The following is a 17,477-nucleotide window of genomic DNA, read 5'->3' as shown; positions in this document are numbered from 1 at the left end:
GTAATATGTGGAAATGCTGTTGAGGAACTGAAATTGTTAGCGCGTGGCAGCGTTGGCAGCGTTGGAGACTTCGCCATATTATACTGGCCCATTAGATATGTTCGCGCCAGGATCTTGGCAGATATTTCGTAGAGCTCACAGTGCAATGTGTTCATCTGCGAGAAGCTTCGTGACCATTACAAGAGCCAGTACACCGCTACACTTGCTGCTCATCCAGGCTGCAATTCTGCTTCGTTTCAGCTCCGTGTTTGCGGGCTTCGTTGGTCGCCGGCATGCGAACTTGAGGACGTCGCACCAGCACTCACGCAAGCAAGGAATGTAGGTCACATATGAATCTACAGATCGTATTGCGAGGGAGATTACCCACGATATACCAAAATGATCAAGATAAAGGTTCGTATCACGAGGTCCATCTGCGATCAAGGTCTGGCTCGGTGGTTCGGATCCACCGCTTCAGCCGGCCTTCACGTAGAGCATGACCATGGAGCGCTGGCTGGGCGTTTGCCGCTTCCTGACGAGCAAGGAGATGGCGTGCCTGAGCCACACGAGCCGCGACGTCCGCGGCGTCGTCGAAGCGGTCGCCGTGATCTTTGCCAAGGAGTCGCCGGCGCTCGCCTTCCTCTTCGCGGACTCGAGCGTCGCCTTTGCGCGCCTCCCGCGCATCTCGATCTTCCAATGGCTTCGCTGCGTGGAGCTCCAGCTCATCAAGTCGCTGCTGCTCCACGCGTCCAGTGTCGCCGAGACAGCCAGCGACGACGTCGACTTGTCAGCGGTTGCGTGGACATCGTCGGCGCACGTGACCGTGCTCGTGTCCAAGGCGTTTGTGCTCACGAGCAAGAAGCAGTGTGACCGCGCCGAGAAGCTTCTTCGTCAAGGCCCCAAGGCTGTCTCGAGACTGCGCGAGCTCGCGTCGATCCCGCCGTTGTCCAAGAAGCACGCCAAGGCGGCGAAGCAGGTGCGCAGCGACCTCGCGGCGATGCAGCTCCTCGAAGACCGCGAGATCGCCCACGTCAGCGACAGCATCACGTGCAGCCACGATGGCCTTCTCCCGCTCTCGCTCTCGAAAGGCCAAGGCAAGCGGCTTTCCCTGCCGCTCATGGTCTGGCGCAAGCTGCTGCGGTACGTGCACCCGGACGCCGACCGCGTCTTTGGCGCGGGCCGCCCCGCGATCGAGTGCGATACATGCTTGACAACGGCCAAACTCGAGCAGATGCAAGTCGAAGAGAAGAAGTCGCAGCGTCTGTTGCAACACACGGAGAGCGGGGGTCGCGACTCGCTCTTCGAGCTACTCATGCGCAAGACGGGGTACCCGCCAAGCCTTTTGAGCCCCGAGCGCGGTCGCTTTTACATTGTACGTGTTTCAAAAGTGGAACATATCGTCATATATATACCAGGTGCCGCAATCGTGGCTCAAGCGCTGGCGACAATATGTCAAGAGCGTCGTGGACGAGCTGCCGGGACCGATTTTGAACGGCGCGCTCCTCTGCAGCCGCCACCGCAAACCCGTCGTTCCCAACGCGATCGCGCTCTTCCTCATGGGCGCGTCGACGTCGGTGTTGTCGACGATCCCTGGCATCACCTAGTACGGACAGCCCATTGGATGGCGTTCTCGTGAACTCATGTCCGGCACCTAGCGCACTGTACGAGATTGTCACCGACACGGAGTGGGACCAGCTCCAAGACAGCTTTTGCGCCGAGGTGGCTGTTGGCTTTGACGTGGTGTGCGGGACCATTGTATGGCGGACGCTGCCGTGCCAAGTGTGCGAAGAGCCCACCGAGAGTCGCCCAAAGAAAGCCAACCGCAACAGCAACAACAACCGACGCACGGCGCACACGACGCCGGCGATCCGGCTCTAGGCGCCCTGCGTTGCGGCCATGGGCGGTACCTACAGCTACTCGTACATACACACCCGTGGTTCCCCGATATAACGCGATGTACACGCGAAAAACGAGTTGTTGTTCGGGATAAATCCTAGTTCTGATAGGGGGGTAGACGCCGGGCGCGCTGTATGAGGAGTGCAACGGAGAGCGGCGCCGGCCGATTTGCATACGCAATCACCACAGCGTGGTTGTACGCGCGTCGCCAGAGCTTCCGCACCGCTGCTTGAATGAGCTCGGCACGGCGGACGGCCCGCACCTTTTGCATGCGGCGGCGGTTGCGCATCGTGTCGTGGAGTAGGACACCGGCTGCGACGACGACGGATGCCAAGTTGGTCGCCACGAGCATGAGCGATATGGTATCGACGTCGACGATGGCGGCCACCGGTGTGAGCGCCGTTGTCGACGCCGTGTTCATAAGGAGAAGAAACCCGAGGAAGAGTGTGATGAAGAGCTGGAATTGGGTCACGCCAGCCACGAGCGAGTCGGTCCAGGACCGGTACGGCTTGCATTGGAGCGTGAGGGTGAGCGCGAGCAGACTAGACGCACATGTGAGCGGTAGCGTGATTCAAGACAGATAGTACCAGAGAGCGAGACCCGACGTCGACTGGACGATTTCGTTTCCCTGGAGGAAGACGAGGACACCGTTCAGCAGCACTTTTCTAGATCGAAACAGTGGATTGCGCGTCGCTGTCTGGAAATGTCGTACCGAATCAGATCAAAGACGTCAAACCACCAGAATTCGCTTTTGTCTAATGCAGTCATCGTGAGTCGAGTAGTGCGAGTCGCTGACCACATGGTTGTCGTACAATTCTGGTAAATGAGACCCAGCCGCGCCATCACCGCAGAGTCCTAGATGCTTTTGAGATTTGAAGTGGAGACGCGAGTGCTCGACCTCGAGGTTCTTTGTCTTCATGTAGTGGCCCAAGTAAGCCATCTCGTCGCGGCGTCCGAGCGCGAGGGGCACACATCGTCCTTCGGCCGCCAGCATTGTGCGCATCTCTGCGAGCCACTTTTCGCGCAGCGGTCGGTACGCGCGTGACTCGAGCAGCGCTAAGCGTGTGTCTACGCCGCATGACAGAAACGGGTATGTCATGCTGACATACCAATGTGCCGGTGCCGCGCCTTGTAGACGGTGCGCCAAAAGAGAAACGGGACGCCGACGACCCAGACGCCGACGCCCGCGAGCGCGACGCAGGCGTAGAGCGACCACTCGGTCGTGTAGCACTCGAGGCTGCGGTCCTTCACGAGCCAGTAGCGCGCCCCGATTTGGTCGCAGTGGAACACGAGCAGAAAGTTCCGCGACACCATGGGGTACAAAAGCAAGAGAATCCTACGAACCGTGAGTTGCACAGTTCGCACGCGCTTCAGATGCGCGCACCCGAGCATCACTTTGACGCATTTGATGCGGTACGATTGATAGTGCAGTCGGAGCTTCACGCGCGCTTGCCAGACGCAGAGGTTGCTCCGGAGGACGCGCGATCGGACGTGGGCGGTGAGCGGTTTGGCCGGACACATGCGGTGCGTTGATCGGTACATGGGCAGTGCCCCGGTGTACGCCTTGGCCGTCGACATGTTGATCGCTTCGCGCTGCAGTTGCCGGGCATGCGACATGTGCGGGTCAGGCTCCGTGAGCAATGCGCGAAGTGCTGTGAGGACGCGGCGGGCGGCAATGGTTCCGTGGGCCGAGCTTACATCGTCCAGCGACAACAAGGTGCTCGCCCGTTGCTCGAGTGACTGTCGCCGGCGTTTCTGGCGGCTGCCACTTAGAGGCTGCGGCATGGACGGTCGCCGCTGGTCGGGCACGTACTTGTCCCAGACTGGAAGGCCACAGCGAGGGCAGCAGCGCGGAATTGTCTTGAGCTTTTCAATGTAGTGGGCCGCGCCACGGTAGTAAAAAATGAAAACAAGCGTAAAGATCAAGACGAGCACGGCCAGCGTCGAACTAAAATATAAAGTGGACCAAAGTCGTCCATGGTAGGAAACGCATTACATGAACTGCACGTAGAACGACGTGGACGGCATGAAGCAGTCGATGCCAGCGATCGCGACGAGATCCTACCGACCTATCATTTGCGATATTTTAACAACGTCAACGTACCAGACTAAACTGGGACGTGATCACCATCGCGTCGTTGATGGCGGGCGGCCACGCAATTGCATACGTGGTTCGAAAATTACCGAAAATTTGGAAAAACCCCGTGAGGATTTTGGCCTTCTCGAGGTAGACGCTCACGTAATCAGGATTGCCGTCCGTGTCGAGCGTGATGCCAAAGACGTCGCGTGGCGCCGCTTTTGGCCGTCGACGCGCTTGCCACGCGAGGTACTTTTTATGGCAATTCGAACGCACCGCGGCCCACCACGTGACACGCTGCTTGGTGCGCGCTTTAAGTTGCTGGTCAAGCTTGGCTTGGCGCAAGAGCTCCACTTCGCTGCCATCCTATTCACAGAGCATGCAGCTTGCGAATACGCCATCATTACAACATACGATGAGGTAGAGCCGAAGTGCACCAATCAAACAAGCGATTACCACGAGACTGAGACACGGTACCAGGGCGTTCTGCCATGTGAGCGACGTCCAATTGCCGTTGCAGTCTAGTGCCACCGAGTCTCCACTTGCACTTTGAGCGACAAGAAAGTCTTACATTGACAAGTGCCAGAGATCGAGTTGGAGTACCCCGACGCACAACGCCCGCACAACGAGCCGGCGTAGCCAAGGGCGCACGCATGACCGAGTAGACTGTCGATGTTGCCAAGGCAGACGTTCTCGACCTAAGACCCTTCAACATGAGAATGAAAGGAGCAAGAAGGACACAACCTGACACGGGTAGAACGCGAGGCCAGAGAGACACATGAACTCCCGCATCGGCGGCCAGGACGCCACGTACGTCGCCGGCACGACACTCGTCAAGCACTGCGTCAACGCGGCTTCCATGTCGTTCGACGCAAGGGCAAACGCCCGGCACGGGTCTGTCAACGGCCAACTCAATGGATCACACTGCGTTTCTCGGTGCCTCGCCGGCGCGCGGTCAAGGTAGTAGTTGGGCAGTGTGCGCGGATGGGCAACACCAACAAGTGCGGGCGCGCCCGTTGTCAGAATGTACTCGGAGCAGATCGCCCCGGGAGGACAGTTGAAGCACGTTGTGCCGTTCAAGCTATATTGCCCCGACGGACACCGGACACATCGCCTAATGCAATGGCTAAACTCCATAGACATGTCACGTACAATGCGTACCCTGCGGGGTCGGTCGAGTACCCCGGTGCACACGGTGTGAGGACCATGGCGATTTGCAGAGGCACCATTTGCGCACCGAAACGACTGCATTCGACCACGACCGAGACGGGCACGGGATGCGCGACGATAGGTCCTTGAATGGCGGCACTTGCAAAGGCGACGAGGCCGTTGACAGCGGTGTACGTGATTGCGTGCGTCGACGACAGCGCGAGACCCGCCGCCGACGCGGAAAACGTACACGTCGTCGCGTTGTCGAGGCCAGCTCGATGTCCGTAGTAATCGGTGGTGTGTACCGTCGCCCACGAAAACGGCGATCGCCGAAGCACCGACGCCTCGTACGCCGATGCGTTGCCGCCGACCGTGAGCGGTACGCCACTCAAAAACGACGACGGCCACGCGTTTAGCCCCACCGACACAGCCGACGTCGCGACGTCCGTCGGCGCATTCTTGTCCAAGGTGCAATTGTCGCAGAAAAAGTGGGCTCCGGACGACGGATGCTCCAACACCCAAAAGACACCGCCGCCCGACGACGCCGAGTTGTTGCGCAAAACGAGCGAGGTAAACGTCGACACTTCCGCACCATGGTCCAAGTAGAGACCGCCGCCTTGGCGCCGAGCCGCGTTCCTCAAGAGCGTGGCATTGATGCTTTCGTGGGGCCCCGGCGACACGAGCGCGATCGCTGCACCGTCTCTCGCAGCGTTCAAAGTCCAAAGCGACCCGGTATCGCTGACGCGTGCACCGTTGGTGGCACAGAGCCCCCCGCCCATGCCGCGTGGCGACGTGTTGTCGGTGGCGACGCACTGACGCAGCGTGACGTGTGCTGCACTCTCGAGCACGATGGCGCCGCCGTTGCCAGAGGCGGCTACGTTGGTCTTAAGTGTACAGTTGACGACGATACCAACACTTCTTGCTGCGAAAACGAGCGCGCCCCCGTTCGTCTCGGCGAGGTTGTGCGAAAAGTCGGATGCGAGGCTGTGCAGCGAGCTCGAGCGATCTACGAAAATGGCGCCACCCGTGTTGGCGCTGTTGCTTGCAAACATGGCGTGGACGCAGGTCACGCTGGCGGTGGTCGCAAAGAGACCGCCGCCGCGCCGCCCGCGATTGCGTCGCACAGTTGTGCCAATCAGAACGAGCTGGCCCCCGTGACCCACAAAGATACCTGTAAACCGTCAGGGCCGTGCAACGAAAGACGAAGAAGGTGCGTACCGCCACCGTGCCCCGTCGCGTCGTTCCTAACGACACTCGAATCGTAGAGCTCGGCCGCGCTGGCCAACGCGCCGTGGAGATAGATGCCGCCGCCGTGCATTCGCGCGACGCTGTTTTGGATACTCGAGTTGGCAGACATGAGAAACGAGGCGCCGGCATCAACGTAGACGCCGCCGCCGCAAACTCCCGCGCCTAATTGTGTACACAATTGAAGCGATGCACACACATGAAGCGTACGGTTGGTGTCGATCAGCGCGGATTGCAGCTGCACGCGTGTGGCGTTTCCGGTAGCAAAAATGCCACCGCCGTCGCGAGACGCAACGTTGAATGCAATGTGAACGGCATGACCATACAAACGGGCCGCGTTGGCCAGATACAAGGCCCCGCCGCGAGTGGCCGCACCGTTTGCGAGGCGTGTCGACCCTTCAAAGACGACGGTCGATGCATCTGCATGGACGAGGCCGCCATGAAAACTGCTCAACTCTCCGCCAAAGACGCTGCAGTTGACCAGCGTCAACGTCGAGACGCCGGAGACGGCGACGGCACCGCCGTTGGAGCCGGCGTTGGCCGTCAAGTGCGTCGTCGTTAGTACAAAGCGGGAGGCGGCGCTTAGCGCGATGGCTCCACCATGACCTCTGGCCGTGTTGCTGGAGAAGGCGCAGGTTGAAGCAGCACCCGACGAGTTGAAGAGAGCGATGGCGCCGCCAGTGACGTTGGCGAGGTTGGCCGTCATCACCACGCCTTGCAACGAGAGGTGCGCGCCAACTGCATACAAGGCGCCGCCGTCGTCTGCCGCGTTGTCCCGCAGCGTAACATTCATGAGAGCCACAAGCGTGCTTGACGCAGCGTAGATGCCTCCGCCAGCGACCGCGACATTCCGCTCCAAGGAAATGCGATCGCCAGCAAACGAGCTGTTGACGTCGATATAGAGCCCTCCGCCATGTCGCGCAGCGCCATATGAAATGCACACGGCCGAGACCACGGCGATGGCGTTTGGTGCGACGTACACGTGTCCACTCTGAGGTCGAGTGGCTGTCCATATCGTTGTTGCATTTAGGAGCGAGGTCGTGGTGCCCAAGAAGGCACTGGCGCCAGATAGTGCAAGTGACGCGCCTCTTGGTGCAAGGTTGTCGACGATCGTCATGTCGGTGTGGTGCACTGTCGCATTCTGTATGTAGAGGCCACCGCCCGTTTGGCGGGCGACGTTTCTGAAAAGAGACACGTTGACCAAGGTCGTAGCATCGCCCTGCAATACAGCTACGCCGCCACCATGAGCAGCCGAGCCGTCCTCAATCGCCAAGTTGACGATCGAACAGGAGGTGCAGACGAGGTTCCCGCCCAAAGCCATTGCCGTGTTGTTGTTGAGCACAGACGCGTTTGCGCCGAGAAGAGTTGCATGGATCAGGGCCAAGCCACCCCCCGACGTGGTAGCCATGCAAGAAGTTACGCGCGTTTCCGAGAGGCGCACAGCGCTGTTTTGAGCAAATATGCCACCGCCGGTGGAATTAGCCGTGTTGAACGCGATGTTGCAGCGCTCCAAGCTGACCGTGGCGTCTTGGGCGCCGAGCCCACCGCCACGCATGGCTCGGTTGCCTTGTATCCTGCCATTTTGAACCGTGCAGCTGCCGTTGACGCAAAAGACGCCGCCACCGAGCGCATCGGCCGAGTTGCTCGAGAGCGTCGGTCCATCGAGCTGACAGCTTTTGCTGCAGGTGATGCCACCGCCAGTCACGCGAGCGTGGTTGCTCGTCGCAGCGTACGTGCCTTGCAATGTGATGCCGGGACCGTCGAGATAGGCGCCGCCTCCGTCATCAGCTATGTTGGCATCCAAAGCGAGACTCGAGCACATGACAGTAGAGGAGGGTCCCACAAAGGCGCCGCCACCGCGCCGCTGTGCGAAGCTACCCAAAACGGAAGTGTTTTGAATCGAGATCCAGCCCGAGAGAAAGAGACCACCACCGTCTTGCGCTGCTCGATTCGCAGCTACGACGAGGCCCGCGAGATACGAGCCATTGGAGGCCGCGACGCCGCCGCCATCGAGATGGGCAGAGTTGGATAGGACGTGCATCGACTTGACTTGCGATGCCACTACGCATATGCCGCCGCCGAGCGACGCCACATTGGAAAGGATGGAGACGCGGTCACCGACGACCGTCGAGTTGTTCGCAAAGAGTCCACCACCGGACGTCGCCGCCGAGTTGTTGACGATCGTAGTGTGGAGAAGCCCGACGTTCGAGCTGTGGGTAGCGAGACCACCGCCAGTACCATTGGAGGTGCACTTGGTCATGACGAGTCCGTCGAGAAGGACCGAGCTGGCATGGACGTAGAGACCTCCGCCTACATCTGCACGAATCTGAGGACAGTAAAAACCAAGCGCGGATGCGTACCTGCTGCGTGATTTTCAAAGAGCGCGAGTTCCGATACGTTGAACGAGCCGTTGCTCACGGACTGCAGCGTGAGGCCGCCGCCTTGCATCGCCGTGTTTAAAGCCACAGTCGTGTTGCCGAGAGAGAGACGCTGGATGGACAAGAGAAGAAGCCCGCCGCCAGTGGTTGCGGTGTTGCCAAGAACTCGAATGCGCTCCATGTCGAGGCTGGCAGCCGACAGCACGGCGAGGCCGCCGCCGCCGACGGCCGAGTTGTTGGAGATGGTTCCATCCGAGAGGTCATTGTCGACACCTGTGGCAACGATGCCGCCGCCGTACCGCGCTGCCGTGTTGAACGCGACCTGCGCGCCGTGCAGCGTACTAGAGTGAAGAGAGACCCCACCGCCGTCCGACGTTGCCGTGTTGTGGGATATCGCCGAAGCGGTTGCCTTCAAGGTGCTGTATTCGAGGTGGACTCCGCCACCACTTTTTGCCACACAGTCTTCAACGTAAACATGTTGGAACGAGAGCGTCGAGTTGGCTGCTGCGAGACCGCCACCGACCGAGGACGATACCGCGCCACGAATTGTGACATGCGACAGCACCGCGTGACTGTCGGTCACTCGGAGGCGGGCGTCGGGGCCAATCCCTCCAATGAGGCGGAGGCTGGAGAGAGCCACCCTCGACGCGTTGCGAATGTGCCAGGAAGCGAGTGCGCCCGTGCAGTCGACGTCCACCGCCAAGGCAGAGTCCGGTATCCAAAAGGCAGGCACATTTCTATCCGACCAGGCAAGAGACACCAACGAGGTGATCGTCACATTGTGGTTTTCCAAGATGACGTTGCACGTGCGCACATCCGCGTAGGTGCCAGGATACAAGACGATAAGGCCGTTGGGTCGCACGAGCTCGAGTGCCCGGGTGAGTGACTGGACGGCCTTGTTGCGCTTCAAGCCGCCGGTGCCAAGCACATCGCTGCCAAAGCGCGTATCAACGACGATGACGTCGGGCCGGTAGCACGCAGGATGGTGCGGGCACACGTCGTGGTTGGTGCATCCTTCGCCAGAAAAGCGCGGTCGGCAGTCACACGTGCCGTCATCGCGACAGATGCCATATCGCCCACACGACGTCGGACACGGGATCGTCAAAGTGTCGAGTGACACACCTTGTACACCATGGTATCTCAAATAGACGCCCGAGAGTTGAATCGAGTCATCGGTCGCTAGAATCATCCGGAGGCCAAGGCCCGGTGCACTGCTACGCAGTGTGAACGGCAGTCGAGCACAGCCGCCTTGCCATACGAGCTGCTCAGAGCCGTTTTGGTACACCTCAAAGAAGCTGACCTTATCGTTGTCGCACTCTATTTCGAACACGCGGACCTAAAGACGGAGCTTGACACGAAGCGCTATGGACGAACTCGTACGTGGAGAAGGACAGAGACGTCAGGCGACGCTGGCAGTAGGAGCCAGGAGGCGTAAGCATTTGGCTGGTAGGCGAACGTCGTGTTAAGGTGACCGTCTTCACCCACATTGACCACTATCAGGTGGACCGCTGGTGCGGTCTCGGCCAAAAGCCGATTGGGTGCCACAAGTGGGGGCGACGGAGGAGACTCGAGGCTTGGGGACGCGGAAGTAGTCTCGCAGGTGGGACATGATGCAGCGAACGACCAGTTGATCTCTCGCCACACATCAATACTTGTCGGTACTAAACAGGACAGCTGAGATGTGGATCACTTGACACTACTGCAGGCTGCGTACCACACGCATCCTTCCCGAAAAGCAAGAGAATCGCCGGCGCGCCGCTGCCCCACGCCGTCGCCGCCGTCTAAGCACAGCATGACCAAGTGTTTGTAAAGAGAGTTTCTTGCGTACGACAGAAATGTTGAGACGACTAACGTTGCTCCTTGGGAGGGTCCACGTCGTTGCTGTTGTAACACTGGGTGGGTGCGAGTCGACGGAAACGACGTAGTAGAGGTCGTCGCTCGTGGCGCCGCCGACGTCCACTGGCGGAGCCCAGACCAGTTGGACACCTCCGGCGTTCTCGTCAAACGTACCACAGAGGCGCGTGGGCGACGTCGGTGGCGTCGGTGCTGTCGTCGCAACGACCGCAGTAGGACTCTCCGTCGAGCTGCCAATGCGATTGCGAACGACGAGGGATGCGAGATAGTCCGTGGACGGCGCCAGGCCCCGCACCCAGCACCCCGTTGGCGTGGTGGTTGTGCACATCGCGACAATCGCGCTAGCATAGGCGCGGCGCAACAGCACGGTGTAGCTTTGAATTGGCGCCCCGCCGTCGTCCACGACGCTTGACCAGCCTACGTGCAGCGCGCCGCCGGTGGCTTCCAGTAGCACGACAGGCGCGGCGCCAGCAACGGTCCGTGATGCCGATGTCGTCACTGAAAGTGTCGGTGTCCACGCGCTGCCACCGACGTTGGGCGAAATCGCTTGCACCTGGACACCATATGTTGTGCCGGGCGCCAAGAGCCCGACTTGCAGCCGTACGTGCGTCGCGTTGAGCACATGAAAGGCGTAACTTTGGCGACGGAGGCGACGGGCGTCGATAGAGACGGCGTAAAGCAGCTCTGTCGGGGGCACGCCACCCGTGTCCAGAGGTGCGCCAACAAGGATCGAAGCTGCACCTCCTGTCGTCTTGACGATGTGTAATGTCGATGGTGGCGACGGTGGCGAGACGTCGGACGTCACAAACACTGCTGGCGCCGTCCATGCTCCTCGACCAGCCACTGTCCGGGCTGCGACTTGAACGCCATACGACGTCTTGGGGAGCAACCCAGCAACGGTGATGGCTGGTGCCGGCGCCGACAAAAGCCGAGTGGCTTCGCTGCGTACGACGAGGACGTCGTACGAAATGATAGGTGCGTTGACCGTGACGGGCGGTGTCCAGACAAGGCGTAGCGCGCCACCGCTCGCCGCGGCAGCAAGCGCGAGCACATCGCACGGCCCTGGTAGATCCGCCACGTCGGAAGAGCCAACAAAGTCAACGGTGTACAAGGCGTGCCATACGCACGTGCGGTTGATCGGTGCGGGTGGAGGCCGTTCGGCGGCTCGTCGTACTGTTGGCAAAATCGGAGGTGGCGCAGTAGTAAACGTCACTGCCTTGCTTGTTTGCGACGCCTCGCCGCAGAGGACCGTAGCAACCACAGAGACATCATATGTCGTGTTGGGTTGCAGACCTCCGATCATTGCGGTTGTATTTTCGGATTCCACAGTCTGAACGAGGTTGTTTCCCGCGCCAGTGGTATGGAAGACAAAAACGAGGTAGCGGATACCACGGTGGCCACCCGTGTCTCCTGGTCGATCCCATTGCAAATGTACGCTGCTGGGCGACGGGGCCTCCAGTAGACCAAGATGCCGTGGTGGCGTCGGGGTCGTTGCCGGCAACGTTGTGATCCGAAGGAACGGCGAGAGCTCACTCCAACCCTATACAATCAGCCACGTGAGATGTCTTCCTTGGCACAAGACGGCGACCATGCGGTTCTGCGATTGGTACGCCACCAAGTACGTCGTCTCGGGCCGCAAGTTTGGGAGCTTTGCGACGGTAGAAGCCAGTGGCAGAACCATGCGTTGGTTCAGCGCTTCCAAGGCTGTGTGGACGATGACGGCATGCGCTAGGAGCGGGACACCACCCGTGTCTCTGGGCGGTGCCATCGCAACCATGATGCGTCCGCCTGATACACGGAGCAGTGTTGGCGCCGACGTGACCGCTGGGCGTGTCGCTGCCACCGTCTCGCACGATAGCATCGTCTTAGCACTACTGCGACCAGAGCGCACGAATTGCAGAGCGAACGTCATGGCGACTTGGATCGACACGTTGTCCGAGATGACCATCGAGGTCGTTGTCCACGGCAGCTCGATGCACGTCGTCGGCGTCGTGAGAACGTACGTGCCGCCACTCGCGTCCTTAGGCGCCGACCATTCGAGAACAAACTGCCGCCGGTGCGCGGTCGACATGTCACGTTGGCAACGCCCGTTTCGGTGCTGCTGTCGTGCACCCGTGTTGAAGCGATGATAGACGCCGACGCGGCCAAGTGCGCACGGTTGACAGCTTGCACGGTGATGTTGTAGCTCGAGTTGGCCAAGAGATCGGTGAGCGGCAACTGCATCGTGTCGACACCGACGTGCTTGGTGATGGGCTCGTCGCTAGATGCTCCGTGGACGAGACGGCATCGCACAACGTAGGCGTGGAGCAATACGCCGCCCGAGCTCAGCGGCGCGCGCCATGCCACATTCAATGTGGTCGACGATGATTCCGCGATCGCGAGGCCGAGTACTTCACTGGGCGAAGCCGGTGCCGGCGTCGAGAAGGCCACGGAAACACTCCAACGATCCGCACAATCTGCCACCATCAGCGCGCCTTGAACGACATAATTCGTCTCTGCATCGAGACGATGCAGCGTGATCTCGTGCGCACGCGCACCAAATGTCTCTGCGCGCGCCGTGCCATTGGGCGACTGCAGCTGTACAAGCAGCGCCTGCGGTTGGGACCCGTTAAGATCCCATGGCTGTAATGCGCGGAGACGAACAGCGCTGGCCAAGACCTGGAGAATGCGCAACCGAGGGCGCGTCGCCGGGCAGCCTGCCACGGCTGTGCGCACGGCAAAAGTGACGTGGCTCGACGTATTGAGCGCCAGACTTTCGTGAGCAACCAAACGCCACGTATACATCGTACTGGGCTGCAGTCGGGCGTTGACAGCGTCGCGTGTGATGTATGCCGACGCTGTATGGGTCGTATACCGCTGGCACCGCTCCCAGCGCCCGAGACGCCACTGCTGCAGCTCGTAGCCGATGGGTGCTAGCTGACACGGATCTATCACAGATAGAGTACATGAGTTGTCATGGTCCACTTGTCAAGAGAGACGCAGACATGGTTGTATGTCGTTGTGGGGAAGGACGAGGCGGAAGGCACCGCCGGTGACGTTGGCAATGCGAGGAGCCACGAGCAAGGGGCAGTTGTGAGGCACAGGAGCCCTCAGGTTGTGAGATGCAGGGACCGTCATGGTTGTAGGAGGCAGGTGCATGCTACAGGTCGGTGCCGTATAGCTCCAGCCCGAGCAAGTTTGCAGCGCGATACAGGCGCGAGAGCAGCGCGGCGCCGACGATTCGAGCATGGCGATCCGTTGTCCAGCGATGTCGACTAGACAAGTCAGTTGCGAGGTGGCATTGGACGACGACGGTACGTGGCGGGGACTGGCGCAGAGTGATCGGTGTGTCGTGCAGCAAGTGGTCGTAGACATGCGTGGTCGGACTTGGTAAAACGCCGAGAAGGACGTTGGCCATGGACCTAGTGCCTCTATAGCCTCACGACGATTGTCGAGTAGTACGTACAGCCTCCACGAGTGAGAACGGAACGTCACGGTCAACGGTGTCCGACCCTGCAGCGGCGCTGGCACCAAGAGGGCAGCCGTCCACGCCGGTGCAGCGTCAACATAGATAAACGAAGCGCTGAGCGTGATGGTGAGGTTGCTTGCGTCGGTGCTCGAGAGAACAGCGGTGCCGCTCGGTCGGTCGCCAATCCCGATTGTCAGCACAGTCCCAGCATCCAGTGAGTGCTGCAGCGCGACCTGGTGCACCATCGGGCGCAAGCTCGAGACGCGACCGCAAAAAACTGTGCCATTCCGAGCCAAGCAGTCGCATTGGGTCTCGCTGCACGATGCAAGGCACGCTGCCGGCGATGTCCCGTTGGCTTCGGCGGACATGAGAGCACCGGGCCTGTCGACCACGATCTCGGCAAACGTGCTGCAGACGGCACAACCGAGCAGCGTGTCATAGCATGAAGCAAACGCTGCTCCGGACGCGAGGCGTGCAATGGCCAAGAGGATGACCCACCACATGTGCAGGACGGCGCGCGCGGGACAAGATACCGCGCTCAAATGTGGAAGAATTGGAAAAGGCGCCATAAAATGAAACGCCACTGCGCAATTTGTTGTATTTCAATACCGTCTTTTGTTGTCTGCACCCTAGAATTCTAGAAAGGACCAACGGGATCGATAGCTCGTACAACCTTGAAGAACCTCGTTGGGGAGCAGCCCATGACTGAATTTGCTTCGTTATGGGGCGCTTCGCGTCATCACGCGTGGATTGGCTGAAATGCTAGCTCGGCTTCATTTTGGAGCCAATCACATCGCCTTAATTAGAAAGGGCAATGGCCGTTTGCAAATGACCGACGACGACTTTGATGTGGCCGCGATCGGCCTCAACGTGGCGTTCCAGCTCTCGTGGATGACGCTCATGTACCTCATCAACATGGCGCGCTCGAACGGATCGATGGTCGACTTTGGCTGGCCGTCCGGCTTTACAGCCATGGCGGTCATGTACTACGTCTACGGCCCCGGCGTTCACGTCCATCGCGCGCTTCTCTCGGCGCTCTATGTGTTTTGTGGCGTCCGCTTCATGTGCGGCTGGGTCTTGCGTGGGCATCTTACGCGCGAGGACCACCGGTGGGACCATTGGCGGGCCCACTGGCGCACGCACGGCGGCTTCTTTGGCTCGCATTCCATGGCCGTCAACTTCTTTTGCTTTTACCATTGTCAGTCGCTGACCAACATTGTTTTCATGTCCGTACCGTTGCATGTGGCAGCGACCAATACGGCGCCTGAGCTCTCAGCCTTCGAACTCGTTGGCCTCGGGCTCTGGGTCCTGGGCTTTCTAATCGAAAACGTCGCCGACCACCAACTCGACCAGTGGAAGCAGCGCAAGCTTCAAGGCGGCGTCATGCGCGAGGGTCTCTGGCGCTACAGCCGCCATCCCAACTACTTTGGCGAATTCCTTCTCTGGATCGCGTACGCTGTTATGGCATGGCCCGCCGCAAGCAGCCTTTGGACGCAGACACTGCTGCTGTTGCTGCCGTGTGTCGCGTACTACTACCTCGTCTACTTCACCGGCGCGTGGATGGCCGAGCAAGTGTCGCTCAAGAAGCGCGGCGCGCCATACGCTGAGTACCAGGCCGAGACGTCGATGCTCGTGCCGTGGTTCCCCAAGCCGCATCGCGGCTAAGCCACCTAATGAGACTGCATCCATCTCTTGTTCTGCAGGCGTGTTCGGCGGCAGATCGGCATCTGGCGGCGGCATACCTGTCGATAGAGCGTAATTGCACCACAGGTTGGGGTGGAGCCAGGCATAAAAGCACAGGTGCGAGCCCTTGTCTGCAGCCACAGCTCTGCGATACCGAGGCGAGAACCTTGGATGCAGGACGCAATATGCATCGACTTGCAGTTGATTACGGCTGAAAGTACAGAGCATATAGCCGCGCGACGCGTAGATGCTTACTCGTCGTCGTCGGCCATTTCATCGTCCTGGATCGACTGAAGGGCCCACGCGGTCGCTTCGTCGCGGATGTTGTCCGGGACCAACTGGTGCTGCCACTTGGACTCTTCGCAGAGCCAGCTGAGCTCGAGTTCGAACGGATGCTTGACTTCGTCGTGAAGCACATTCAGGCTACATGGTCGATCCTAAGCACCCGACCATCTACCTCCGCATTGGCGACGTACATCTTGGCAATGTACTTGATGGCCTCGCGACACGTCATGTCAAAGATCTTGTACTTTTCGATCTCTGTCTTGGCGGCCTGCTCGCCCTTGCCCATGGCGCAACCGCGGAAGCGCTACAAGATTCGTGTCCTCGATTTCTGTCCATGTAGCATATTGGTAGCGCGTACGTAAGAGACACCCGAGGGCTCGATGACGTTCAAGTAGCACTTGCCCGTGTCGACGTCACGGCCCGCGAGCATGATCGACGTGCCGAACGGGCGCACCGAGCCGTACAGCGTAAAGTAGTGCACGTACTGGCTCATGCGGTCGGCGAGAACCTGCGGCGGGATCGGGCTGCCATAGTTCTTCTTGTAGCCCGACGCTTCTTCGCGCGCGCGGTTCACGAGCTGGCGGCCGTCCGCGACGAGGCCGGCCATGGCCTAATACAAGTTCAATACCGACATGCAGAGAGCGCCGTCGCTGATATACCAAGCCAATATGGCGGTCGATCGCATGCACACGGCGGTGCGTGCCAGGCACAAGCATCTTCGAGAGCAAGATCTTCTCGACGCCCATGACGACACCATCCGTGCAGTGAATGCCAATGGCGGTGCTACATAGCGCGCGATGTGAGACCCATGACCGCTTCCTCGCCGACGTACCCGCTGCTTTCGACGGCCTTCTTGGCGTACTCGACTTGGAAGATGCGGCCATCAGGCGAGAAGGTCCCGACGGACAAGTCGTACTACATGGAAGTTAGGAGCGATCGTCGGGCGGCGGCGCGTCGCCTTACCCCTGCACCGGTGCTGCTCATCTACGCAGGCCCAGAGGTCAGTCACTCCTGCGCACATGCATATGGAGGCCATGGCGCGTACCTTGGATCTCTTGGCGGCTTGTTACGGACTAGCGGCGAGGGGATCTTTCCTCCTCTCGAGCACGTCGGCAAATTTGTTCTAACCCCACACGAGGGCCCCTGATACCGCAAGACCATTGGTCAAAATCCAAGGATCTCACTGCGCTGGATTGGCTGAAATCCAAGAAAACATTGGATTTCACCGCACCTTGGTCAAGACACGTGGCTTGAAACACCCAACACACGTTCCACCGAGCAGAGCCACCGCGGCCATGACATGACCTCTTTCGTGCGTAAACCCCGAGGATATTCCCGCGTCGCTACATTGCAGTGTATGAAGACTGTTATTGCGGGAATTCGTCCGACGGCCGTGCGTGGATTCTGTGCAAATCTGGTGATTTTAGACAATCGGCATCTATGACGGGCGAACCGAACCCCCTTGGCGACTCGGACGATGGCG

General features: G+C 59.9%; 4 protein-coding genes across 4 annotated transcripts; 2 read left to right on the top strand and 2 right to left on the bottom strand.

Annotated features, from left to right (window-relative positions):
• The first annotated feature begins 386 nt into the window (after positions 1-386).
• Positions 387-1,952, top strand: SPRG_14084 (hypothetical protein). Its single transcript, XM_012353041.1, has 3 exons — positions 387-1,351; positions 1,395-1,582; positions 1,635-1,952. The coding sequence occupies exons 1-3, from the start codon at positions 476-478 to the stop codon at positions 1,855-1,857; spliced, it is 1,287 nt and encodes a 428-aa protein (XP_012208431.1). The 5' UTR covers positions 387-475; the 3' UTR covers positions 1,858-1,952.
• Positions 1,953-1,958: 6 nt separating this feature from the next.
• On the bottom strand, positions 1,959-14,598 carry SPRG_14083 (hypothetical protein). The gene is made up of 24 exons (XM_012353040.1): positions 14,024-14,598; positions 13,876-13,979; positions 12,655-13,505; positions 12,167-12,598; positions 10,553-11,812; positions 10,439-10,505; positions 10,105-10,385; positions 8,707-10,060; positions 7,767-8,662; positions 6,557-7,199; positions 6,320-6,511; positions 5,114-6,272; positions 4,697-5,066; positions 4,524-4,650; positions 4,367-4,473; positions 3,980-4,318; positions 3,872-3,936; positions 3,260-3,823; positions 2,985-3,211; positions 2,774-2,943; positions 2,688-2,730; positions 2,588-2,630; positions 2,463-2,540; positions 1,959-2,417 (listed from the first exon to the last, which is right to left on the bottom strand). Exons 1-24 carry the CDS (start codon positions 14,593-14,595, stop codon positions 1,973-1,975), a joined length of 10,389 nt encoding a protein of 3,462 aa, XP_012208430.1. The 5' UTR covers positions 14,596-14,598; the 3' UTR covers positions 1,959-1,972.
• Positions 14,599-14,854: 256 nt separating this feature from the next.
• Positions 14,855-15,716, top strand: SPRG_14082 (hypothetical protein; the record flags this gene model as incomplete). Its single annotated transcript, XM_012353039.1, has 1 exon — positions 14,855-15,716. One exon carries the CDS (start codon positions 14,855-14,857, stop codon positions 15,689-15,691), a length of 837 nt encoding a protein of 278 aa, XP_012208429.1. The 3' UTR covers positions 15,692-15,716.
• A 162-nt stretch (positions 15,717-15,878) lies between these two features.
• Positions 15,879-17,118, bottom strand: SPRG_14081 (hypothetical protein). Its single transcript, XM_012353038.1, has 7 exons — positions 17,040-17,118; positions 16,958-16,978; positions 16,827-16,909; positions 16,654-16,777; positions 16,353-16,604; positions 16,186-16,298; positions 15,879-16,132 (listed from the first exon to the last, which is right to left on the bottom strand). Exons 2-7 carry the CDS (start codon positions 16,976-16,978, stop codon positions 15,961-15,963), a joined length of 765 nt encoding a protein of 254 aa, XP_012208428.1. The 5' UTR covers positions 17,040-17,118; the 3' UTR covers positions 15,879-15,960.
• Between the last annotated feature and the right edge of the window lie 359 nt (positions 17,119-17,477).

Source organism: Saprolegnia parasitica (genome assembly GCF_000151545.1).
Source record: "Saprolegnia parasitica CBS 223.65 unplaced genomic scaffold supercont2.113, whole genome shotgun sequence".
In the NCBI taxonomy this organism is placed as follows: Eukaryota; Oomycota; class Saprolegniomycetes; order Saprolegniales; family Saprolegniaceae; genus Saprolegnia; species Saprolegnia parasitica.
The sequence above is the reverse complement of the archived record's forward strand: the minus strand, read 5'-3'. Positions and strand labels throughout refer to the sequence as shown.

Coding starts and splice junctions, on each gene's coding strand:
- SPRG_14084 (XM_012353041.1), top strand. CDS start 476: ATGACCATGGAGCGCTGGCTGGGCGTTTGCCGCTTCCTGACGAGCAAG. Junction 1,352..1,394: donor AGCGCGGTCGCTTTTACATT/GTACGTGTTTCA, acceptor TATATATACCAG/GTGCCGCAATCGTGGCTCAA. Junction 1,583..1,634: donor ACGATCCCTGGCATCACCTA/GTACGGACAGCC, acceptor TCCGGCACCTAG/CGCACTGTACGAGATTGTCA.
- SPRG_14083 (XM_012353040.1), bottom strand. CDS start 14,595: ATGGCGCCTTTTCCAATTCTTCCACATTTGAGCGCGGTATCTTGTCCC. Junction 13,506..13,875: donor TCTGCGCCAGTCCCCGCCAC/GTACCGTCGTCG, acceptor TATCTGTGATAG/ATCCGTGTCAGCTAGCACCC. Junction 2,631..2,687: donor GGGTCTCATTTACCAGAATT/GTACGACAACCA, acceptor TGACTGCATTAG/ACAAAAGCGAATTCTGGTGG.
- SPRG_14081 (XM_012353038.1), bottom strand. CDS start 16,978: ATGAGCAGCACCGGTGCAGGG. Junction 16,605..16,653: donor TCGACCGCCATATTGGCTTG/GTATATCAGCGA, acceptor AACTTGTATTAG/GCCATGGCCGGCCTCGTCGC. Junction 16,299..16,352: donor AGCCCTCGGGTGTCTCTTAC/GTACGCGCTACC, acceptor CGAATCTTGTAG/CGCTTCCGCGGTTGCGCCAT.